The sequence below is a fragment of the Gopherus evgoodei genome, chromosome 2 (genome assembly GCF_007399415.2).
Source record: "Gopherus evgoodei ecotype Sinaloan lineage chromosome 2, rGopEvg1_v1.p, whole genome shotgun sequence".
Classification (NCBI taxonomy): Eukaryota; Metazoa; Chordata; order Testudines; family Testudinidae; genus Gopherus; species Gopherus evgoodei.
In genome coordinates this window covers 135918081-135944737 of record NC_044323.1, presented here as the reverse complement: position 1 = coordinate 135944737, position 26657 = coordinate 135918081, and the positions used below count along the sequence as shown (strand labels likewise).

Here is a 26657-nt window from a genome sequence, read left to right as displayed (position 1 = left end):
TCGATTCTATTAGGCATCTTAATTTAGCAAGCAAATCTTTTATGTGATGTATTAAAGCCTCTGTTCTTCCTTTAGCCCTTCCCCTACCTCCTCATTTTCCGTTATCATTCTAGCTTGTGGATTTTTTTTTTTTTTTTTTTTTTTTTTTTTTTTTTTTTTGAAATAAAAAGCTGCACCAGTGATAGAGGTACAGTAATTAAGGCACCAGCACCCATGGATGTTTTTATCACCATGTTCATTTGCTGTGCTCAGAGCAGGGATGGACAACTCCGATCAAAATATAGGTAGCCACAAAAGCCTCGTCTTTACAATGCTCCCACCATTGTTGCTATCACTGGTGGAGTTGAGGGACAATTGTGGCAACTAAATCCAGCACAGGCACAGCTTATTTGTTTCCATTAGGTGGTAAATAGCTTGAGCTATGGACTCCTTTTTCTTTGCAGGGCACCATGCCACACTGCTGCGATACGTAAATGAATCATGAAAAAAAGTCAGCAGTAGCAGCAGTTTTCACAGCTGGGGTGGGGTGGGGCTCTCAAAATCATGACTAAAATGAAAAGCTGGTTACAATCTTAGCCCTGGAGAGAGAGAGCCTCTCCATACCATAATGGATGCTTATGTCCAGTTCAACAGTAAATTGGGCAGGAAATCACAGTAATTTAACCCTGGAAACCATGTGTTCAGGGCTTCCGGTAACAAAATACAAACAAAACAGTCTGAAAAGGAGATTTACTATGTCATGTTACTCTCAGATAGTGCACGGGCTGTGACCTACTGAGCTACAAAGCATTTTCCAGTTCAGAGGAAACAGCAAGTGGTCCTCTTCCTGGCTTAACACCCCCCCCCCCCAAAAAAAAACCCTCATGTATTTGTATTAACATAACAAAAGTCAGAAGAAATAAAAGTTACTAGTCCAAAAACACTTCAAAGGGTGTTAGTAGAATCCTAAGGAGACCATACAAATACAAAGTATCAGATTATGTTTTTAGATTCAGACACTTCTCAGTCTCAAGTTGAGAGAAGCATTTTTAGATTATATGGATAAGGAGCGATAAGCTTACAAATTAAGTGTTTTAACATATACATGCACCCTCTCCGTTGTGTGTTTAAATAAGTATTTGTATTAAGCACAGTTTATGAACTTATTTGAAAATTCAAACACCTTTGAAAAATGTGACAGGTCAAGAATGACAGTATTAGAGTTAATATAAAGCTCTAGACAAATAGAGATGGGTTCTTAATTGTTGATATTAAGGTATCACCTCGAGACAAGCATAATAGGGCCCTGATTTCTGTTATGACCTATACTAACCACAAGAGAGAGACTTGCCTTGAAGATCTTGCAATCTAAATATTCTTTATAAGTTGCACACTTTCATGTGAACATTCATAAATCTGAAGGTACCAAAAACAAAAAAAAAAATCAAAAAAAAAATATACCCAGAAAGATGCTCTGTAAACAGCCTATCTCCTGGGTGGGAATATTACTGTTTTATGACTAGACAGTATCAACAATACTATCTTGGCAAGTGTTTTTTATTTACAACACTAGAAATGTGCTCTAGTTGTAAAGGGCCAGATCCAACTGCCTTTTAAGTCAGCTGAAAGATTCCCACAAACTTACTTCAAGAAGAAGAGGGGTCCAATCTCAGCAATTAACATCTATATAAGAGGCTTATGTTAAATGTTTTCAATACTTTGGTTTTACAAAAAACTTGCAATGTCCACTTTAGCTAGTATTACTAATCACTCAGAAAAAAGAAGAGTCTCACAGGGTGTACAGAATAAATCCTGAAAACACATCTTAAGCGTGACATTGATATTTTTCAGCAGTATACCTCTGTCAACTGCTGTGATCAGCAACACATGTCAATGCAATTTTCAACTGCTCCTCCTCTCTCATTCCCTATTCCCCCAGCTCTCATACACAAACGAAGGTGACAGGACAGTGTACGCTATAGTAAGAATTATGTACATGATTAAAACGTAAATGTAGTGTGTATCATATATTCTAAAATGAGAATGATCTCACTGGAAAGGGAGGGGTAGGGCAACTGATACCACCATTTTAGTCCATCAGCATTTCATAAAGAAAAGATCCTGTCTCAGCTGGTAAGAGAATCTCTGCAATCAAGAGTATATTGTGCAGATTGGACATCATAACCAATTGGCATTTTCCTTTCATCCTCACAAGACAGCATGTAATAAACAACAGAAGGCTGTCTAAGCTAAATCATTGTAAAATCTCATTCCTCTTACATTAAAATAGTAGTTTACACTCTGTAATCATTCTAACAAGCACAGCCTAGAGTGCATCAGTCTGCACACTGGCCAACTATAAACATTTAGATAGTTCAAGTTACATTAAAATAGGGTGGTCACATACTTCACAGCTTCTGCAGGCTGAGCTCCTTGCACACCAGGGGCTCCTTGCACTCCTTCATTCCCTTTCACTAGCTCCCGGCGGGGGGCCCTCCCATCCTCCCCCTCTACTTTAGGGTTCCCTACAACCCACCTCAACCCCTTCCCTCATGCCAGGGGCTCTTTATGCTCCCCGCTCTCTTCTATTCCATATTCCAGGGGCTCTGTGGGCTGACCCACCCCCCCATTCCCAGGTTCCCCAGTCTTCCTTAACCCAGGTCCCCCCCATTGCCCTCCTGTCTGGGAGTAAGTCATCCAGGGTACCAACATTTTAAACTCTATTTGGACAATGGGTAGAGCTCAGATGGGGACTGTCATTAAGTTGGAAGGTGCTAATAGGAGCTAGAAGATGTTAATGGCTGTCATCAACCAGTTCTTAGATCTATGGACAATTAGAGCTGGCTGAAGCTGCTGACTCTGTCACCAGGTGCAAGGGCTCTGTATGCCCCTTTTTCCCCTTCTGGCTTTCTTAATTTCACCAAAATCAATAGAGTTCTGGCCACCGATACCTAAAACCATCTCTGAAAATTTGGATTTGTCTACATGCAGCATTCCAAAGTTATCGCATTACAGAAAGACAGAGATGCCATCAAGTTGAGTGAAAGGCCTCACTTTGCTCAGCCAATACGATGTGCCCTGCTGTTACACATTATCCCTCCTTACTGGTAAGTGATGCCAGGAAGGCACCTGAGCTAATCTCACTGCAGAGCTCAGGGAAGATTTCAAAGGATTTTTTACTGTCTGTTACAGGGAAGATATAAAAATGAACTGAACTGAACAGTCTAACTGCTCTTCAGACAGCATTGTTCCATAGCAAACAGTAATTGTTAACAACAATTAAACTGGTATTATCCGCTTTGAGAGTCAAGTGTGCTAGATGCTTAATTCTCAGCCCAAAAACCTGCAAAAAAAAAAAGTTAAAACACTTTTTTCTTACAACATAGCTATCTTATTTGCATACACATGTCTATATATGGAACATATACACACACCTACTCACAATGCACAGAACATATTTAGCTCATACCTGTTTGACTTCAGCCTGCAGGTGGCGCAGCTGCACACACTGTTCTAAGTGCTTCCGATGCTGTTCCGCTGCTGAGTCCAGCTCCTGTTGTTTCTCATGAAGAAATTCCAGCAGATCCTGAACACGAGTTGCCATATCTACATCTCTGTCGCAAAGCAACTCCACACCTGTGGAGATCCATTAATTTGAAACATACCTGGATCTAATTTCCAGGGGAGTTCCATATTATAATTATTATATACTAACCATTTTCATTTCAGTAAAATATACGTAAATCTCAAAGAATTTCCAGGCGTTTTACAATGAGCAAGTGAATGCTCAACATTATCTTAGGAGAAATCCTTAAAGTCTATAATGATATCTTGTGAAGGGTTAAATGCAGCAGGATATTGTAAAGAAAATCAAGTGAAAAGGATTAAGAAACTAAGGACTTGTCTACATCAGAAAGTTGCAGCGCTGGTGAGGGAGTTACAGCGCTGCAACTTTGAAGGTGTACACATCTGCAGGGCATCACCAGCGCTGCAACTCCCTGTTTGCAGCGCTGGCCGTACTCCCGTTTTGTCTCGGGTGTAGAGGATCCAGCGCTGGTGATCCAGCGCTGGTAATCCAATGTAGACACTTACCAGCGCTTTTCTTGAGCTCCGTGGAAGGAGGAAGCCTCTGGTAATCAAGCTGGTCTCCTTCCCCGGCTTGCTCTCGCGTTCCCGGAACCCCGAGCAAGCAGGTCTCCTTCCCTGCGGTTTGCAGGGTGGTTCGGAGAACGCGAGAGCAAACCGCGGCGAAGCTGGTCTCCTTTCCCGGCTTGCTCTCTCGTTCCCGGAACCCCGAGCAAGCAGGTCTCCTTCCCTGCGGTTTGCAGGGTGGTTCGGGGAACGCGAGAGCAAACCGCGGCGAAGCTGGTCTCCTTTCCCGGTTTGCTCTCGCGTTCCCCGAACCCCCCTTGAAGCCGCCCAACAGCGCTGCAGTGTGGCCACATCTAACACCACTTGCAGCGCTGGTTGCTGTAAGTGTGGCCACTCTGCAGCGCTGGCCCTATACAGCTGTACTAATACAGCTGTAACAACCAGCGCTGCAAAATTTTAGATGTAGACATGGCCTAAAATATGAATTGCTTTTACTTATAAAGTCAATGCATAATTTACAGACATGACTGACCTCAAAATAAATTCCCTGTACTATTAATTCTATTTATCTTTCTATTTACTTTCACATCCTACAGAGATCCTTCCACTTCCACTTTAAACCTGAGCATTTTAATTGTTAGTAGGATCTATTTTATGAGTGATCAGCATGCCTCATCTAGTTTATTAAAATGCTGTGGAATTATTTTCCAGAAGCAGAATACATGTCCACTCCCCTCTTGATTGTGATTAATGGGGATCGATGCCACTTTCAGACGCCCTGTTAGTATCAGTCTGGATAATCCCTGTAAAGATATTAACCGGAATAAGATGGGACAGATCCATCTTACCAGAGGCCTGCACTTCATTGACATACTGCAGCAGATCTTGTCCTTGGTGTATGACATCAAAGGTCAGGTTATTCATGGTCAGGGCTTTGTCTGCATGGTGCTGGAGTCTCTGCTCTGCTATTGTAAGATCTTCAGTGTCGAAGTCATTCATCTGCTGAGAGAGCTCATCATTCCACGATTCAAGGTCTGAAATTATCTGATAGAGAGAAAGGAGAGGATTTTATTGGGTTTAATAACTACAACTTGTTCCATTTGTACTAGAGAATCAGATGATCAGGAATTCAAAAACAAGTTAGAAGAACTATGCTTTCCTCCCCCATCTGTTCTTTCCCCAGCTAACAACTTCATAATATCCATTCAGCAGATCATCTAAGCTACAGACTAACATAACTATTACTGACTTGCACAAACACTGGGCTGTCTGAGCAAGTTTTGGAAGTTATTAGTTTTGTTATGTAGGCAGGCAAGAAAATTCTGCTAATTTGGGAGGTAAGGAATTCCTCCTTGAGGTTTGCGCTGGCTCTGTAGGCCAACAGCAGAGCGTGCGTCTGTGCATGCACATGCACTTTTAATATCAATTTACAAGCACATCACTTTGTAGACAGCAGAATTATAGTGTTTGTACCATGGGTAAAAGAAAAACTTTGGCATAACACCTCAGGTAGAAAATCTATTTCCTTACGCGAAGAGTGGTAAGAAAACACAGTCATATAGCAGCATAATATGCCAGTTTAGCCTTCAGCTACGCCACTCAGATGCATTAATAAAACGAACCAATAACACCACACCTTTGTGAGCAGGAACTGTCGGTTTTCTTGAGCGTGTTCCATTACCAGCTAACTGCTTAACAAAACTCTTGTAGTAGTATATTGAGAATTTTATGAAGAAACGCTCAAGTGCAGTAATTATATAACCTATCTGATCAATCTTACATTCTGAAATCTTGCTTTTAAAGTGTACCCAAACTTAGTTTACTTAGATCTACATGTCTCTTGACACAGCTTCAATGTCAGTTACATGGTATTTTAGCAAACCATCTTTTAGTACCTCAAATCAAATGCAGAGTCATTTTATTTCTTCCCAAATGAGTATTTTTCCATGTGTCAATTTGAAAATTAGCAGCACTCTTGTAGCTGATACCATCGGGGAGATGTTTACATGACAAGCACTAGAACAGCACATCTGCAGTACTGCAGCTATGCCGCTGTAGCATAGACCCTTACTACAGTGATAGAAGGTTTTTTCCTTCACTGTAGTAAGCCCATTCCTTCAAGAGAAGCAGCTAGTTCGACAGAAGATTTCTTCCACTGACAAAGCGCTGTCTATACCACTGCGTAGGTTGGCTTAACTAGGTCAACTTAAGTTTTGGGTGTAGACCAAGCCTAAGGCATAAACAACTATCAGAAACTGCAAACAGTTAATTAAAAAAAACAAAGGCAATTTATACAAAGTTAGCACAGTATCCCAATGGAATATCTGCAAGTCTCACTGTTGATCAGACTGGATTACTTTCTTGTGATAGGTTAGAAAAAGATAGAACAGCCAGAGGACTCAAACCAACCTGTTTCATACAGAGAAACCTTGAACACCAAATGATCTGGAGCCTATTATCTATGTTTTACTACAAAACCTTTCTAGACTCCTATATGTTTCACTGAAAATTGGCACTGGCATGAGAAAAGAATCATCATACAAACCAATTTGTTGGGACAAGCCTATTCCTAGGGCACTGTGATTTGGGGAGCAAGACAGATGGGCACCAACAGCAGTGAGGAAAGAGAGGCAGAAAACACTGAAAACCAGATAGCCCAGCTAAGAGGTGCTCATGTAAGCTGGGTAATAACAATGCAGGTCTTGGGGCTGCTGCCTAACTGGCTATGGGAAAAACTGGCACTATTATAGGGGGTTGTAACACGGTGAGGGGCTCTGACACTGATCTGCCAAGGGGTGACTCAGGATTGAAAAGGTACAAGAACACAGGAATGCTGCACAGAAATCTTGACGCACTATTGGTACCTATTGGGTTTATCTGGCCATGTGGGAAAAAAGTTGATCAGAAAGGATCACAGCTTAAGCAATGGGTAGAAGGGTTATGTGCTTGGATGCATTTTTTAACTCTGGTTACTTTGCTTACTAGACATCATGCAAATTAGCCACTTAAACACACAGTATTTTAAAGCTGTAACATGGGCATGTTTTGAGGTATGCTATATTGGATCCCTTAGGGTACGTCCACTCTCAGGAGGGCTCGCAGACACTGCACACAGAGCTAGCACAGTTATAAATGGCAGCACAGACAGAGTCAGGGCTTTGGTGAGTCCAGTTTCTGGAACAAATTACTAAACCATCAGTTTGTAAGTACTTCCCAGGATAACAGGGTTGAATAGCCAACATAAATTTGTCAAGAACAAGTGATGGCAAACAAACCTAATTTCCTTCTTTGATAGGGTTACTGGCCTGGTGGTTAGGGAAAAAGCAGTAGATGTGATAAAATTTGATTTTAGTGTGGCTTTTGACACAGTCCCACATGGCATTCTTATAAACAAACTGGAGAAATGCAGTCTAGATTAAATTACTACAAAGGTGGATGCACAACTAGTTGAACGACCATATTCAAAAGAGTAGTTATCAATGGTTCGCTGTCCAACTGAGAGGGTGTATCTAGTGGCATCCTGCAGGGATCGACATCTGTCTGGTACTATTAAACATTTTCATTAATGACAAGGATAATGGAGTTCATGGTATACTTGTAATATTTGCACGTGACACGACGATGGGAGGGGTTGATAACACTTCAAAGGTCTGGATTTGAATTCAAAAGTATCTCGAAAAAATTGGTCGAATTGGTCTGAATTCAACAAGATGAAATCCAGTGAAGATAAGTAAGTGCAAATTACTTAACTTAGAAAGGAAAAATCAAATGCACAAATACAAACTAGGGAATACGTGGGCAGGCGGTAGTACTGCTGACAAGGATCTGGGGGTTATAGTGGATCATAAAATGAATATAAGTGAACAATGTGATGCAGATGGGAAAAAGGCAATTATTTTAGGGTGTATTAACTGGACTGTTGTATAAAACAAGGGATGTAAATTGTCCGCTCTCCTCGGCACTGGTGAAGCCTCAGCTAGAATACTGTGTCCAATTCTGGACACCACAGTTTAGTAAAGACGTGAGCAAACTGGAGACAGTTCAGACGAGAGTGAACAAACAACAATGATAAAAGGTTTACAAAACCTGACGTATGTGGAAAGATTAAAAAAACTGGGCATGTTTAGTCTTGAGAAAAGATGACTGGGGGCGTGTCTGATAATAATCTTCGAATATGTTAAGGGCTGTTATAGAAAGGATAGTGATCAATTGTTCTCCATGTCCACTGAAGGTTGGACATGTAGTTTTGGACAATCTGCAGCAAGGGAGATTAAGTTAGATATTAGGAGAAACTTTCTAACTATAAGGATAGTTAAGATCTGGAATGAACTTCCAAGGGAGACTGGGGAATCCCCATTGGACAAACACTTGCCAGGAATGGTCTAAGTGCAGGAGGCTGGTCTCGATAACATCTTGAGGCCTCTTCCAGCCCTGTTTTTCTATGATTCTATAACTGTACCCATGGATTTAAATACTGCAGAATTGTGCTATTGCTTGAGAAATCAAGCAGTTTATTTTCACTATCAAAGCTAAGTAAAACAGTAAACACCACAAATGGTTAACAGAGCTGAGTGCCAAGGTAGCGACAGTCAAGTCTGAGCATTACTTTCTGTTTAAAAGCAGACTACTCTAAGCACTTTAAAAATCCTCATGCTACCTCTGATTGGCTTGAAATTGGTTGTGCCTCATGGTGGATGCTGGGTAATATCAGTGGTTCAAATATGGGATCATTTGAGCAAAGGCTTCCAAGTTACAGCCTCCCCTTACTGCAGCATTTTACAAAGTCATCTGTGGGCTTGTCTACACTGGCACTTTACAGTGCTGAAATTTTCTTGCTCAGGGGTATGAAAAAACACCCCTGAGCGCTGCAAGTTTCAGCACTGTAACGTGCCAGTGTAGACAGTGCACCTGCGCTGGTAGCTATTCCCCTCATGGAGGTGGTTTTTTTTTAGAGCGACTACACAAGCCGCGACTACACAAGCCACATTGAAGAGCTGCTGCGGCAGCGCTTTAATGTTGCCAGTGAAGACATGCCTTAGTGTTTCAGCATGATTTTGCAGACACCTAAGACTTAACCTATGGCTCTGATCCTTCCCAGCTAGATCTCAGTCAATCAGCACTGCTGTTCATTAGTGCACAGCTCCCACTACCCTGCTGGGGAAGCAATATTGAAGTAGTTATTAAGTTTAGAGTCAGGAACTTCCAATCAGCTTGTGCTAACTTGGCACACAGATTCAAGCATATATGTTCAGCAAGACCAGGACTTTGTTAACAGCAAAAGGGCTTCCAGGCCATCTGTTGTCACGGCAACTGGGTGGCTCAAGGTGACAAGTTCTGTTTACTGAACCTGAGCAACTCCCATGCATTGTGAGTTCAAGCCCCACCCTTGGCAGCTCTCAAGAGAGTGCGTGTTGTGCATATTTCCGGTTCTCTGCCTGCATCCAGCAAAGGCTCTTTTGGGGAGTTTTGCCCTGACACCAAAGTTTCTGCTTTAACATGCTCTAAAATCTAAATGAAAAATCTGATTTTACTTAAGAATTGCTGTCAAGGAATTAAACCAAGTGAAGATGAAAGACCCTAGACAAACAGGGTCTTCAGCTGTTTCCTAAGCAACAGAACTGAGTATGATCAAAGAAGAGCAAGTTACTGGCCAGTTTGGTCAAGGGTTTCCTTTCAACAGCCCCTGCCCCTTACATCAGCTGATCCTAACATTTTCAGATTCTTATACACTTTGTGGGGTGGAAGCAGGAAGATGAGGCAGGGGGGTTGGAGCAGCGAGGGGGTGGGTTGGGTAGTGGAGGGAATGTGTTCTCTGTCCCTTTGCCAAACTTCCCCTGTAGGACGGAGCTTTGGCACAGCTACTGACAAGTGAGAACACTCTAGACAGCCACCTTTGTTAGGGTAAGGGAGCCCTCAAACACTGTTTGCCCCACACTCTTCCCTTCCCACCTCTGCGCTGCTCCTCCGACCCTGGATGAACCCATTCACAGCCCGATCTCTCAGGGACACAGCTGGGTGCCAAGAATGAGCCAGGATTTGGGGACTCTGAGCCAGTCTCCTTGCCCACACCCATGTGCGAGATGGGATCTGGGGAGTCCTGTCCCTCTGGAAGGTTCTGAGCACCTCTCACTGACCCCCCATATGTGAACGAGCATGCAGGGGGCTCTGCCGCTCTGGACACTTCTAAGCTTCACTCTCTGCCCTGCAGCATGAGCTGGAATCTGGGGGGAGCATGACCGTCTGAGAAGGTCAGAGCCCCAATCTCTGCTGCTTTTGTGAGCTAGCATCTGGAGGTCCCTGACCCTCTGGATGGGGAACTGAGAGGAGACATGCTTGGAGCAGGCACAAAGCATGGGAACTGAGGAGCTGAGCTTGGCCCACAAGAGCAGCAAACCTGGAAGGGGGAGAGGGGCAGCCTGATAATACCGAAGAACAGGCACTTAGATGAATGCTGCAGTAACTCAAAGAGCTATTGATTCAGACTGCATTCATCTCCATAGAGCGCCCTCGTTCTGCTGAGAACTTCTCACTGACGTTAATGGGACACTTCTACATGTCTTCTATGCTGTAAACGGATGTGCAGAGCCCTATCCCTTACACTTGGCCAGGGGGGGCGGGCACTCTCCTGCCCCTTCCTGCCTCCAGCAGATACAGGCAGCTCACAGCCCCATCCCCTTCAACTTTGCCGGGGGCACGGAGTGGCAAGGATGAGGGTGGAGCTGGTGTGAGAGAGTGGGGCTCAAAACAACAGGTACGTAGAGGTAGCGGGGTTCGAGCAGTGAGTGTGGTGGAGGAAATGCTGGAGTAACTGGAGCAGTGGAAGGCAAGTCTGAGCACAGGGGAAGGAACATGTGGGTCAGAGCAGTGCAGATGGAGTGTTGGAACAGTGCCGGGTGGAAAGGAAGGGGTCAGAACTGTGGAGTGGGGATGCTGCAGGGCTTCAGCCAATCACAGGGACTGAGGTGGCCCCCTATCACTGTAGTATCTGAACACCTCCCAATCTTTATTGTATTTACCCTCCCAACTCCCCTGTAAGGCAAGTCAGTGCTACTTGTTTTTCAAATAGCTGAGGAACAGACATCGGAAGACTTCCCACTAACTCCATGCTAGTCCCCTGCAGCCTCTCCTCAAACTGCAGTTCCCATGCTGATGCCAGTTTCTCTGTGGGGAGAAGGGAGAACCAGGCTGTGCTAGCCAGGCGGAGAGAGGGGAGATGGAAGAGATGATAAAGGGGGCAGTGAAGGGATCAACATGCAGCCAATGCCTTCTGTAGCCAGAGTAATCATTCCTAAGGAGCCAGAGGCAGTGGAGAGGAAAAGCTGGGCTATATTAAAAGGAGGTTGTCATGGGGCATCTGCCCCACACTGGGAGAAAAGAGGCTAAAAGCAGCCCTAGGGAGGATGTGTGGGAGGCAGCCAATCACAGAAGGGATTATAGGAGCAACCAATCAGGGCCAGGCTGGCCCATATAAGAAGGGCAGAACAGAGCAAAGAGAGTCACTCCGTGGAGCTTGAGAAGGGAGGAGGAGTGGCTGCCTTGTAGACGGAGGGCAGCAAGCACCCTGCGCAGAGCAGTGCTGCAGGCAGAGACTCAGGGAGCTAAAGGCAGCTCCTGGCAGGCTGCAGGGATCTACAGACTGAGGGCAAGGAGGGTGCTGGAGCCACTGAAGGAAGGGGCTAGCCCATGGACTGCAGTTTGCACTGAAGGAAGTTGCTGGACAGTAGACTGCAGGTTCCCCCCGAAGTAGGGACAGAATGTGTGGCACAGCTGGAGGGCAGTGTCACTGAAGAGGACGCTGTGGTCCTGGGAGTCATGTGGATTCAGGAATAGAGGTGACAGCGCTAATTCCCCAGACAGCCAGCAGGAGGCGCCGCAGTGGTGAGGCACGCCCCATCACAGAGGTGCTGTGAATTTTTTTTTTTTTTAAACAAAGGTAATTAAATGCTGAAAATGTCATTAACAGAAAGTTACGGCTGCCTGGTGTGCCTTGTACATTTCCGGAAGGTGGAGAGTGGCTAAACCTGGTGAAAACCAGGAAATACAAAGTTAAGGTCCACACCACTCTTGCGACACAACTGTGACTGTTTCCTCTCTGAGGATACTCTGCCTTCATAGATACCACACAACTCTTTGGAAACAGTGCACATTAGCACTCTAGGACGAAGTGTAACACCTTTCCTTAGCTAAGGTAAAACTCAGGTTTAAGTCAGATGTAGCAAACAGAAGCTGCCTGTACCTGGCCTATACTCAAACACTGAGCCTACTCCACATAAACCACCTTTCAACTCTTGCCCTGAAGATTCCTTCTGAGACATTGCCTTCACGTAACCCTCAGTAAGCCCTTGAGACCAGTGAGGTATGTCAGTCCCTATGTCAAACAGACACTTTTGTGCACCTCTATTGACATGCTACCAAACTCAGTGCTGAAATGAGGCATATTTGATTCCTTGAGGTACACAAGCACCTCTCTACTCATCACAGATCTGACAAGCTGCTTCAACAAATCGCTCCACCATTCAGAACAGAAACATCTAGCACAATGACTATAGTTAGAAGGCATGCAGATAAATACTGGAATTCAAGTGTGTGGAGCACAATGCAAACAATGGCATGTTCTTAGTTTTCCCTCATATCTTCTATAATAGATACACAGATATTTAACAACAAAGTATAACGCAGGCCGGAGAATTTCACCCAGTTACTCTTGCATTGAGCCAAACAGTTTTGGTCTGACTAAAGCATCTTCCAATAAGATTCTTGATTTGAAGACATGAAGAGACTGAGAAACCACCACATCTCAGTAGTTCGTTAACCTTTGCACCGCCTTTCTAGCCATTTCTCATGGCTATTGCCAGCTCCATAGGGCAGACTTAAGATTGCACTGTGGAGGTTGGCATGAACCTTAACTCTTCAGTTCTTTGTTTTCATAGGTTTAAATTTAGCCACTCTCCATATTCAGGCACCACTGGGTCACCCTTAATTCTGCATTAAGTTTCTGAGCATTTATAGTATCAAACAGCAGTTAACGGCTTGAATTGTTTTATTTTTTTAAAGGATACATGATTAACCCAGCAGCATCTTTGAAAGGCCATTTTACTAACATATGGGGAATCTAGATTCTTTTGTGGATTAATCTGAAATGTAAAGTTACTTAAAACACATATAGCCAAAAAGCATTCACACCAATAGCAAGTATTTTCATCCAAGTGTTGGCCAGTCCACAAGCTGCTTGCAAGTTTGGGCAGGTCTTGAAGTAAAACTGAATGGGTGGCTTTTGTTATTTTAAATGCTATGGAAAACTGGGGGGGAGGGCGCTTTTTGTTTGTTTTAGTTGAAGCAGCTATGGCTTTCCAAGAGCAGCAAAAACAGCCATTCAAGAGCACTCTTGAGGTTTAATATATCTGCAAATGAGGGCTTGTCTACATCACAAAGTTGCAGCGCTGGTGAGGGGGTTACAGCGCTGCAACTTAGGAGGTGTACACATCTGCAGGGCATCACCCGCTGCAACTCCCTGTTTGCAGCGCTGGCCGTACTCCTGTTTTGTCTCTGGTGTAAAGGATCCAGCGCTGGTGATCCAGCGCTGGTAATCAAGTGTAGACGCTTACCAGCGCTTTTCTTGACCTCCGTGGAATAAGCAGGTATCCCAGCATACCTGAGGAAGCCTCTGGTAATCAAGCAGGTCTCCTTCCCCGGTTTGCTCTCACGTTCCCCGAACCCCCGAGCAAGCAGGTCTCCTTCCCTGCGGTTGGCTCTCGCGTTCCCCGAATCCCCGAGCAAGCAGGTCTCCTTCCCTGCGGTTTGCAGGGGGGTTCGGGGAACGCGAGAGCAAACCGTGGCGAAGCTGGTCTCCTTCCCCGGTTTGCTCTTGCGTTCCCCGAACCCCCCTTGAAGCCGCCCAACAGCGCTGCAGTGTGGCCACATCTAACACCACTTGCAGCGCTGGTTGCTGTAAGTGTGGCCACTCTGCAGCGCTGGCCCTATACAGCTGTACTAATACAGCTGTAACAACCAGCGCTGCAAAATTGTAGATGTAGACATACCCTTCCTCTTCTGCACACCAGATTCTCAGGGTATGTCTACATCTACAATTTTGCAGCGCTGGTTGTTACAGCTGTATTAGTACAGCTGTATAGGGCCAGCGCTGCAGAGTGGCCACACTTACAGCAACCAGCGCTGCAAGTGGTGTTAGATGTGGCCACACTGCAGCGCTGTTGGGCGGCTTCAAGGGGGGTTCGGGGAACGCGAGAGCAAACCGGGAAAGGAGACCAGCTTCGCCGCGGTTTGCTCTCGCGTTCCCCGAACCCCCCTGCAAACCGCAGGGAAGGAGACCTGCTTGCTCGGGGATTCGGGGAACGCGAGAGCAAACCGCAGGGAAGAAGACCTGCTTGCACGGGGGTTCGGGGAACGCGAGAGCAAACCGGGAAAGGAGACCAGCTTCGCCGCGGTTTGCTCTCGCGTTCCCCGAACCCCCCTGCAAACCGCAGGGAAGGAGACCTGCTTGCTCGGGGATTCGGGGAACGCGAGAGCAAACCGCAGGGAAGGAGACCTGCTTGCACGGGGGTTCGGGGAACGCGAGAGCAAACCGGGGAAGGAGACCAGCTTCGCCGCGGTTTGCTCTCGCGTTCCCCAAACCCCCCTGCAAACCGCAGGGAAGGAGACCTGCTTGCACGGGGGTTCGGGGAACGCGAGAGCAAACCGGGGAAGGAGACCTGCTTGATTACCAGAGGCTTCCTCAGGTATGCTGGGATACCTACGTATTCCACGGAGGTCAAGAAAAGCGCTGGTAAGTGTCTACACTTGATTACCAGCGCTGGATCACCAGCGCTGGATCCTCTACACCCGAGACAAAACGGGAGTACGGCCAGCGCTGCAAACAGGGAGTTGCAGCGCTGTGATGCCCTGCAGATGTGTACACCTCCTAAGTTGCAGCGCTGTAACCCCCTCACCAGCGCTGCAACTTTGTGATGTAGACAAGCGCGAAGAAAGGACGGTTATAACTACTACTGAATAGCATTAATGTAGTGTTTTTTCATACTCAAGCTCTTTACAATGATTTCATCCTCTACACCCCTGTGAAAAAGTCAGTTTGATAGCTTAATGCTCCATTTTACACACGGATTAACTGTAGCAGCAAGATTAAGTAATTTGCCAGTGGTCACAGAGTGTGTTTATCAGAGCTCGGATTAGAATGAAGGAGTCTTTAGCTTCCAGTTCTACACTTAGGCCATGCCACTCCCATATTTTGGAGGAAAGCAAATCCGTCAGACCATTCAGGTAACAACTAAACCAGTGAAATCATTATTTTCATATGTCTGATTCAAAATACATCCTTTTTAGCATAAATCTTCCCATAGGGCTAAAACAAATTTAATTAATGTTATGCACAAAACAGAGACTCACATCTATTGCATCTCTCTCAAATATGCGTAGCTGCAGGAAGAGTTCAAGCTTGATCTTGCGTTCCTGAAAAAGCTCCTCCATCTGAGACTGGGCCTCATCCAGCTGCTGCAGTACTGTCTCTATGTGATTGATAGAACTGTTGTGAGGGGTCTTGTTACTAGAAATGGCAGAATCCCTATTGAAAGTGGAAAGGAAGGAAAACGGGTATTATGAAAAAAAGCAACAGGAATTGGATTACATACAGTCAACTGTTAAACGTACATGACAAAGCTCTTTAACTAAAACCATTAGTATGAACAACACTAGGAGGAAGCTGGCCTTTCTTCAGCACATAAGGTTCTTTGATTAAAATTATGCTGTAGTAATTGAATAAAGCATCAGGATACTAGATTAATTTCTTTTTCTGCCTCAGTGTTCAACATACAGGCATATTCTTGTTTAATACATGTATTCAACAGGGCCGCCCAGAGGATTCAGGGGGCCTGAGGCAAAGCAATTTTGGGGGCCTCTTCCATACAAAAAGCTGCAATACTATAGAATACTATATTCTCGTGGGGGCCCCAGTGGGGCCCAGGGCAAATTGCCCCACTTGCCCCCACCCCCCGGCCCACCCTGGGAAAAATAAAAATTTAAAAACCTTCTGCATCTCGGCACAAACCCAGTTTTGAGAAAACTTCTTTACAAGGTATCACTGGTTCTCAGCATCAGCTAGTGCTAAAAGGCACTAAAGCTCATTAAAAGGGTTGGATAAATATTTTCCGTCAAAACTTTTTTTGGATCAAAACCTAGGGGTTTTTAAAAAACAGAAAAAAGTCACAGACAATGTCTGCTTTCCTTCAAAATTTGTTGTGGTTTCAGAAGTGTGTGGCCAAATATTTGCTGCTTGCTGTGTTTGATTGTTTAAAGAAACAATAAAAAAAATTCTGCTTAAAAAAAATCCAAAACTTTTGAACCACCTCAGCTTGCGACCAAACGCCTGAGCCCATCCAGACAGAGATTTTTCTAGGTTTCCGATTCTCTGCTGGCTTCCTTAACTCACATGTGTCTCCATAACTTTGGGTTCATTTAGGTTAGAACATATGAATGGCCATACTGGGTCAGACCAAAGGTCCATCCAGCCCAGTATCCTGTCTTCCGACAGTGACCAATGCCAAGTGCCCCAGAGGGAGTGAACCTAACAGGTAATGATCAAGTGATCTCGCTCCTGCCATCCATCTCCACCCTCTGACAGACAGAGGCTAGGGACACCATCCCTTACCCATCCTGGCTAAAAGCCATTAATGGACTTAGCCACCATGAATTTATCTGTTTCCTCACAAACTGGAGATGGTTACTGTGGGTTTGTCTTTAGTATAGCTTATGTACATACTCCACGAACTGAGATTTGAGCTTGTTCCAGAATCTGGGATGAGCCTATGTTGTGAAAACTGAAATGCTCAAAATAGCACATGCATGTGAATGGACACAGGGAGCTAAAATTAAATTAACCCAGAGTTTCTCAAACTGGGAGTCGGGACCCCTCAGGGGGTCACGAGGTTATTACTGGGGGTCGCGAGCTGTTAGCCTCCACCCACTTTGCCTCCAGCATTTATAACAGTGTTAAATATATTAAAAAGTGTTTTTAATTTATAAGGGGCGGGGGGTCGCACATAGGTTTGCTATGTGAAAGGGGTCACCAGTACAAAAGTTTGAGAACGATTGAGCCTCTTGGGAATGCAGGGGAGTTGGGGAGGGGGTCTCCCTTGGTAGGGTTGGGAAGGAGGTAGTTGGTGCAGGATGGATATTGATCTTCTCATGTGATCGCTCCCCCATGGCTCTCTTGGCTCTATCACTGTTAATCTAAAGTGGCTAATTTTAAAGGAAGCTACCCCCCCAACTACCACCTCAGGACCCTTCCCCCCCAACCCCTCCTGCTCCCTGTCCCCTGACTGCCCCGACCCCTATCCACCCCCCGTTGAGTCCTGGCAGACCCCCGGAATGCCCACGATCCAACCCCCTGTTCCCTGTTCCCTGAGCGTCCCCCCCCTCCGAACCTCTGTCCCCTGACTGTCCCCGGGACTCCCTGCCCCTTATCCAACCCCCTGGCCCTCTTTCCATGCTGCTTACCACCATCTCCCCCCGTTCCCAGAGCTTCAGTGCACCACATCCAGGAGCTGCCCTGGACAGAGCTAAAGCAGCATGGCTCCAGCGGGACCTGAGCTCCCGCCACTCAGCCATAGCTTGCAGCCCCAGCCTCTTACCACGTGGCTCTGAGCGGCAGGAGCTCAGGCCCCGCTGGAGCCATGCTGCTTTAGCTCTGTCCAGGGCCGCTCCTGGAAATGGCGTGCTGAGGCACCGGTGGATAGGGGAAGGCAAAGGTGAAGGCGGGGGGGGGGGGGGGACACAGATTCTCGTGGGGGTCTAGGACAAATTGCCCCACTTGCCTCCCAACAGCCCTGGTATTCAATCTACATTCTATTTGTGTCAAGATTAAAATTTAAACCCATGTAAAACTTTTCATTTTGAAGAGGAAATGAGACATGATGACTACATACTTCGTTGTATTCTGAATTACATGATTCGATTTTACTTGAGCATAAAGCCAAAAAAAAAAAAGAGGAAAAAAAATCACCACCACCACAGATGAGGTAACACCCACTTCTGCAGAATTCAGAAAGTGCCCAAGGATTTATTTAAGCTACCACTAATGGACAGGACCACACGTTCACATTGCCTCTACAGAAAAAAAAAAAACAAAAAACCAATCACGTCACGTGCTAACATTCAAAAGAACTTCAAGTGTCAGTTTAAAACAAGCAGTCTCTTTAGAGAGGGCTGCTGCTCAGAGTTCAGTGATTCTTAAACGTGTCATGTCACACGGTGCCTCTGCCTGATACCCCGTTGACTCATGTCACATAGAGATAATTTATGGAGGCTAACTCTCCTTTATGTGAAGGTAATGTTTGTGAGCCTAACTTCCTGTAAACAAAGGGTTAGATAAGATCTTCACAGAATGAAATACATCTAATAGTACTGCTGATTATACTCGCCCTTCCCCCTACAAAAAAATCAAGAGGGTAATGATCTATTATATGGGGGAAGTATATGCAGAAAGAGGCTTAAGGAGAAATGTCCCCAATGCTTTAAAACATAATGTTGAAGAGATTTAACACCAACTTCTCTTAAAAAAAAAAATAATAAAAAGAAGAAGAAGCATTACCTTAGCTGCTGTATAAGATCCTCCCCTTCCTTGATGACATTGACTGTAACCTGTAAAGTAGTCTGTTGCTGCTGGCCAAAGCGTTTGATCAAGTCTTGCACAGCCTCCACAGACTCTGCATAGACATCATCGAGCAGCTCTTTTTGTAACTCCTCGAGCCATGTCCATAGCTGCAAGAAAAAAGAAGTGAACACTGGTGTCAGGCAGACACTACCTCATATGAATCTCCTTGGGAGAAGCAAACAGATGAGAGAGCCCACAAGATTTGCTTCCGTTTATACAAAATTCAGTTCTCAATGTTAAACAAAAATTGATGAACCCATGTCAGACAGAAGGTGTTCTCTTGCTTGAAAAACAAGTGGAGTTTTATCCATGCTGCTATGTTACCTCTTTCCCATTCTCCTACTACATCGTATCAGAGCAACCAGCACAGAATTCAGAGTCAGTCCCATCTGCAGCTCTGTGAGGTAGTAACTGGGAGGAAAATGCTATGGTAACACTCCCTGAGTGAAGGAAGGAAGGAAGGGAGATGTATCTCAATAGCTAAATTTACACTGCTGAGTGACACATACATAAAAGGTACATGGCACTGAGCAGTGGTCATGAAAATTAACAACAGCAGTCAAAGAAGCACATCAAAAATAAACTGAATTTTCTACTTTTCCTAGCCTTAGTGCAGAACACAATCTCAGTTAGCATCCTATGGAAAATATTCATCTGCTCTCAGTATGTCACCTATTTAGCTATGGCAATTATGCTGTCCACTTACTCAAGTATAGAACCATACTAAATCCAGACAGAGCATATAACTTGCAATGCCAGCTGGCTGAATTATTCATTACAACTAATTTATCCTATAAACTTCCACCTTTCCATCTTTGTACTTTTTCAGCAAGCATGTTTAGAAGCCTTTTGGAATTAATTTTCACAACACACTTTAACTTGTAAATAACAAATCACTGAGTATTTACTATTGCGTAGTATTATTGGTTACGTAGGCTATGGCTACACTGGAGGGCTTACAGTAGCACAGCTGCACTGATGCAGCTGCGCCGCTGTAAGCTTTCTAGTGTACCTGCTCTAAGCCTGTGGGAGAGAGCTCTCCCATCAGCTTAATTACTCCAGCCCCCATGAGGGGCAGTAGCTATGTTGGCCTGACATACTGCTGTCTGCACCAGTGCTTAAGGCTGCAAAAGTTACGTCGCTCGGGAGGGAGTGGGGGCTAATTCACAGCCCTGGGCGACATAATTTATTTCAACTTGAGCTGCAGTGTAGCCATAGCCTTGGATGATATGGTACTCTGTTCCCTGACTGAATGAGCCAAACTCTTAAACATGAGTCTCTCTTCACAAATTATCCACTAACATTTGCAGCTACCAGACATCTATTGTACAAATGACCAAAATACTGTTCAAAGAGGCTGAGAACTCACTTCTGGTGTGAATACTCCTGTGAGTACTTTTTCTTGTTAGTACATGAGACACTTAGTGTGATGCATAAAATAACTTGCAAGTATCTTGTCTACCCAGATCATTCTCTCTGTAATTTATCATGACCTCACAAATTTGTGTGTCTGAACTTCATATGTTCATGAAATATGATGAGTTTTTTTTTTTAATAATTTGATTTTATTTACTATTTCCAAAGGGAAAAATAATTCCTATTTGAGTTCCCTCAAGAAAGAATTAAGATCTTACTCCAATTATCTTTGAACGGTTGCTTTGATATACAGTATGAACATTACCTGTGATTTTCTCTAAAACCCTGACTACAACTCTGAACTATAATGCTGTTGGAAACTGATGACATTAGGAAGCAAATTTTGCTTAATTTCAAGACATAAGAACATAAGAACGGCCATACTGGGTCAGACCAAAGGTCCATCTAGCCCAGTATCCTGTCTACCGACAGTGGCCAATGCCAGGTGCTCCAGAGAGAGTGAACCTAACAGGTAATGATCAAGTGATTTCTCTCCTGCCATCCATCTCCACCCTCTGACAAACAGAGGCTAGGGACACCATTCCTTACCCATCCTGGCTAATAGCCATTAATGGACTTAACCTCCATGAATTTATTCAGTTCTCTTTTAAACGCTGTTATAGTCCTAGCCTTCACAACCTCCTCAGGTAAGGAGTTCCACAAGTTGACTGTGCGCTGCGTGAAGAAGAACTTCCTTGTATTTGTTTTAAACCTGCTGCTTATTAATTTCATTTGGTGACCCCCAGTTCGTGTGTTATGGGAATAAGTAAATAACTTTTCCTTATCTACTTTCTCCACATCACTCATAATTTTATATACCTCTATCATATCCCCCTTTAGTCTCCTCTTTTCCAAGCTGAAGAGTCCTAGCCTCTTTAATCTCTCCTCATATGAGACCCTCTCCAAACCCCTAATCATTTTAGTTGCCCTTCTCTGAACCTTTTCTAGTGCCAGTATATCTTTTTTGAGATAAGGTGACCACATCTGAAAGCAGGATTCAAGATGTGGGCGTACCATCAATTTATATAAGGGCAATAATATATTCTCTGTCTTATTCTCTATCCCCTTTTTAATGATTCCTAACATCCTGTTTGCTTTTTTGGCCACCTCTGCACACTGCGTGGACATCTTCAGACAACTATCCACGATGACTCCAAGATCTTTTTCCTGATTTGTTGTAGCTAAATTAGCCCCCATCATATTGTATGTATAGTTGGGGTTATTTACAATATGCTAGTAATGCTGCAATACCTTATGCAAAATTAAGGTTTTGATTTTTATATTTAAGCGTATATTCTAAGACCCTTGCCTATAACATTGCTGTCAGATAAAAAAGGTTCACTAATATCCAATGAAAAATTAATCTGACAAAATACTTGTATGAAAAATAATGAAAAATTACAATTTTGGATTTAAAAAAACACACAGCTTTACTACAATAATAATTAAACTACAATACTCCTACAATATTGTTTTAATTTCATTATCTATGTATTACCGTAGGTATATCTTAAAGTAACGCCAACAACTCAGTTTTCACATAGCTGCACAGTTACTGAGACTAGGCCAAACTAATATCCCTCCGACACATGTGCAACCCTATCATTTACAATAGGAATAAGATACAAAACAGCACAGGTTGGCTCATTATCTGTTCCTTATGACTATAGTCATTTGTAGACAACACCGACTATTAATTTAAAGAACAAAGTTCAAACTTTGGTAAACCAAACCAAATGGACCAAATGTGTAGTGGGCTCCTTGAACCCAAGCAATTCAGCCAATAGTGCTTACAAAGTCTTCCAGACCATAAGCAAACTTTATCAAGTCCAACAGAACACAATACAGTATTTACACGGGATAATTCTTTCCATTTTCACTTAGGAGTCCAAGTCTCATTCAAAGTGAAAAGGGACTTAGGATCCTGTCACTTCTGAGACTAGGACTTAGGCACTTTTGAAAAATTTGTGCAGGTTCTATTCCCAAAATAAACAGCCTAACCCAGGGATTGGCAACCTTTTGCACGCGGCCTGTCAGGGAAATCCGCTGGCGGTCGGGCCAGTTCTTTTACCTGCCGCATCTGCTGGTTCAGCCGATTGCGGCTCCCACTGGTTGTGGTTCGCCGCTCCACAGCAATGGGGGTTGCAGGAAGTGGCACGGGCTGAGGGATGTGCTGGCCACTGTGTCCCACAGCCCCCATTGGCTTGGAACAGCGAACTGCGGCCAGTGGGAGGTACGATTAGCTGAACCTGTGGATGCTGCAAGTAAACAAACCGGCCCGGCCCGCCAGAGGCTCTCCTTGATGGGCCGCGTGCCAAAGATTGCTAATCCCTGGCCTAACCTAATAGTCCTACATGTAAAATATTTTTTCCCTGGAATACACCTGCCTGTGATAGCTGATTCCAATATTCTTAATCCTTGAGACAATTTTTTCCACGCTAGGTAACTAAGGAGTCTGATTTTCAGAAGTGTTGGCCATGCTCCCCTGTGGGGGTCTGTTACCCAGCCCACTGGTCAGCTGATGACACCTCTGAATTTGTGTCCTAAACCAGCCAAGAGCTAGCCTGTGCCTGTGAAGCAGTCCAATTCTCTGTTCCTAATCCACAGAGAACCATGTTTCAGAGGACTCGGTTACTGGGCTAAAGAGGTCCTGGCAGGGTGAGTTGAGGCTTACTAATGCTGAGCTGGCTCTGCACTGCCTGCCTGCATGAATTATTTTAATTCAATAGCTTTCTCTAGGAATTACTGTACAAGTAGATAAGAGTACAATCTCAATACAATCCTCTTTAACTGCACTTCTCTGCTATAACACCTTATCAGCCTTGGAGCTCACACACAAAGCTGCAACTCCTGGATCTTTGGCAGATGAACGTTACACCAACTTAAAATTTCTCCATACATAAATATAGTAAGGTCTCAGAAACATCTACTAAAACAAGCACTTCTCCTGTGCAATTTCTTTCCTAAAATCTTCAGAGCATATGATTAGTATTTGAGGATGGTTATTAGTATTTTTAAACAAGGTTATTCACTGCAATATCCTGGCAATCTAAATATTTCCATGATTGACCTAACCTCCCAGCTATTGCTGACACTGTACAGCCACTGAAAGGCTGCAATTATGTAAGACACCACAGAAGAACTGCTCTTAAGTTATTTTGTGAAAGGGGAGAAAAATGACTGGTCATTAACCTATGCTATGATATTTAAACAATTTTTCAGAACTATTTGGAATTTCTTTCCATCTCCTTGTAATTTCATTACAATTTGCATAGTTTTACCTTAGAAATTAAACAACTTTAAAAAAAATAAATAACTGATCACTCCCTGGCCTGGCCTGAATGCCACAAACGCTAATACAATACCCATTTTAAAAACGGTCAGTTTACCTTGCATGGTCTTGGCCGTCCGCACAGCGCTACAATATCTGTGTAACAAACACTGTAGAGTGTTTGTTTAAAGAGCTATTTCCACAGGAATTTTAAAGGGTTATAGAAACATTCCCATAGATCTTCTGTATTTGTAAAGGCTTCTTCTTTCAGAGCTAGTATGTGTCCTTTCAATTTGTAATTTTTTAAAAGGACATAGGTAACTTAGGAGCCTACGCCAAAGTAAGTTAAGCATTTCAGGATCTTAAGTCCCATGGCCTCTCTGTGAGACTTAAGATTCTAAATATCTAAGCCCCTTTTAGAAATAGGATTTTAAAATCAAAAAGTGCACAGAGATGAATATTAAGAAGAGAGGAACATACTATTTGACCATATTTAAGCAACTTTATTATTTCAATATTTTGTGTAAATTTTTTGAAAACACATTTCAACAGGACTACATTAACATGCACTAGGGAGTTTTTAGTGGGTCCACAAGCGCCAGTTAGTGCATAACACATTAGCGCACACTGGAATTTACACCCCTCTAGTGCGGACTACCACACTGTTCAGACAAGCCCTAAGTCTTCTTCTCACTTCTTCCACCATAATTTTCCCTCCCCGCCCCCCATAAATTACTGTCATACATTTCAAAGTTTGGGACAGCAGGGGCTTTCTGCATTGCGTTTTACGTTTAGTTCACGATATTCCCTCCCTCCTCGCATTCCCGAATTTTGGCCTGAACACACATCAGTTTGCAATGGAAAAGGTGACAAATTTGTACTGAAGTGAAGGGAGGGAGAGAAAGGAGTTGACTAAGCTGTTCTAAAAAGCACATGCCACATACAGCGCGAAGGCTTTCACTTCTTAAAAATTAACTTGACAGGATATTCACAAGTGTTACGTGTAAAATGCCAAAAATAAGTGTTTTAAAACTCACCATCCTCTACAATCTGTGTTCACCTCTGATCTGTATTTCTACACTTTACTCCAGTTATTGAGATAATTATTTGCTGCACTTTGGCACTGCTACAGACACTTGGTATGGCCATTACACCATTGTCCTCCTATCATGGATGACGAGGGATCCATTTAATTATGTATTTGCATAGCAACATGTGGAAGAATGATGAGTGCATAGACATCTATGTGTACAGCACTCATCTTTCAAACGGAGATTTGTATCCCAACCCCAAAAGTTGTTTTACTCACACCCTAGTGCTAAACCACACCTTGGGAAATCATTAATGGAGCTTGCCACTGATTTCTGCATACAGACCTCAAACTAAACCACTACTCTTGCAAACAAGTTTTTTATTATTTGTGCTGTCCAGCCACAAGACCTATTTCCCCGAAACATCATTCAGACCAGTAATAGGTTGTACTAGTATTAACATAAGACTACGAACATATGTTTAGTAATTTCTCTTCCATATCTGAATTTTATTTTGCAGTACTTTGGCACGTGCACTGGACAAACCATCCCACTGAAATACAGACTGTTACTTTCCAATTCAGTCTTCAAACTTGGTAGTTCTTATTTGCTTACTTTGCAAAGACAAAGATATGGTGGTTCCCATACCTAGTAGAAAAACATACCTAGTGTGTAATATCTCACACGCTGCTGTGCTGTAATTTTTAGCAAATGCTAACTGCAGACCCTGAGCACCAGAACTTGAGCCATTTACCCCAGAGGTGAGACCCGTTTATAAGGAAGTGGTGGCCTAAAAACACAGGGTAACATTTTTCTAAATCTCCCAAACCAGTGAGAGGAGCAATTGAATGCAAATCAAAATATGGAAAGGGCAAAGAAAATGGAGACTGTGGAAAGTGTACGTATAAATGAAGCTTTTTATTCAACTGAAATGCACACCAGAAAATTACACTTAAAATACTGTGCATAATTATAATCCCGATTTCTAATAAATGTACAATGCTCATGCCAATGTAGCAAGAAGGATATTTTGGCTTAGCACATTTTTATCTTCCATCTGTTTTGTGGCGTCATCTCTGCATTCCACACCCTGATTTGAGAACAAGCAACATGCCACTGAATTGAGAAAGCAGTGCTCCTCTGAGAAGGAACCCAGAACAAAAACATAAGCCAACAAAGGAATCATTTCTCTCATACTTTTCTTATGCATCCTAATTTTATCCTGAAAATACCAGACACTCAAATAGGAAAAGTTTGCCTTAATCTTGCCCCAGTAGTTTAAATTGTATATGTTGCAAATGAAGAGCTAATCATGTCTGGATATATTGAATATTCATTTCCATTTCTCCTGTTTGCATATGTTTAAAAGTTGACTAGATTAGGGCTTGGTCCATACTTGTGAGTTACCTCAGCATACTTATGCCAGTCAGGAGTATGAAAATCCCCACCCCGACTGACATAGCTATGCCAACAAAATCCCTGGATAGACACAGCTTTGTTGATGGAAGAGGGGTCCTCTTGACACAGCTAGCATTGTTTGGAGAGGTGGTATTCCCATACTGACAAAACATTCCTGTCAGTGTAGGCCATGCCTACACTAGGGGGCCATGCTGGCATAACTATGTTGATATAAAAGCAGCAAAGAATCCTGTGGCACCTTATAGACTAACAGACGTTTTGGAGCATGAGCTTTCGTGGGTGAATACCCACTTCCTCAGATGCATGTAATGGAAGAGAGAGAGTGTATGGTTAGAAGATCAATATACGTACGTATATAGGCTCTGTAGTGCAGACATACCCTATAACATGACATTTAACTTTAAAAAAATTAACAGCTACATAACCAAGCCTTTAGGGAATAGGTAAAAAAACAAGCTTCCACAGAAATGACTGTTACTCTGCAGAGGTACAACAGCAAAACTTATCCAGAGGGGAAAGATGTAAATGCCTGAAAAAACAGAAGTTGTGTAGCAAGAAGTTAAATAGCATCTAGAGGCACAGAGGCAACATTCCAACACATCTGGGTTGATTTGTCAGAATTCCGGAGTTGTGAATCACAGGCAAGTCTGTCTTTTGTAAATCCCCTCTTCCCCACTTTCTTCCTCTACATTCCACATTGTTCACTGTTGCCTCCACTGAGTCCACCTAGATACTTTACAGCACTTCAGCCTCTTTTTGGTGCAAACAAAGAGATACTGCAGAAAAA

General features: G+C 43.6%; 1 protein-coding gene across 1 annotated transcript in view; it reads right to left on the bottom strand.

Annotated features, from left to right (window-relative positions):
- The window catches only part of TRIO (trio Rho guanine nucleotide exchange factor), a 458240-nt gene that overhangs the window by 178276 nt on the left and 253307 nt on the right, over positions 1 to 26657 (bottom strand). The window contains 4 exon segments of the mRNA XM_030551719.1: positions 3449 to 3615; positions 4920 to 5115; positions 15472 to 15646; positions 18671 to 18840. Of these exon segments, the coding sequence (XP_030407579.1) occupies positions 3449 to 3615; positions 4920 to 5115; positions 15472 to 15646; positions 18671 to 18840 (708 nt within the window).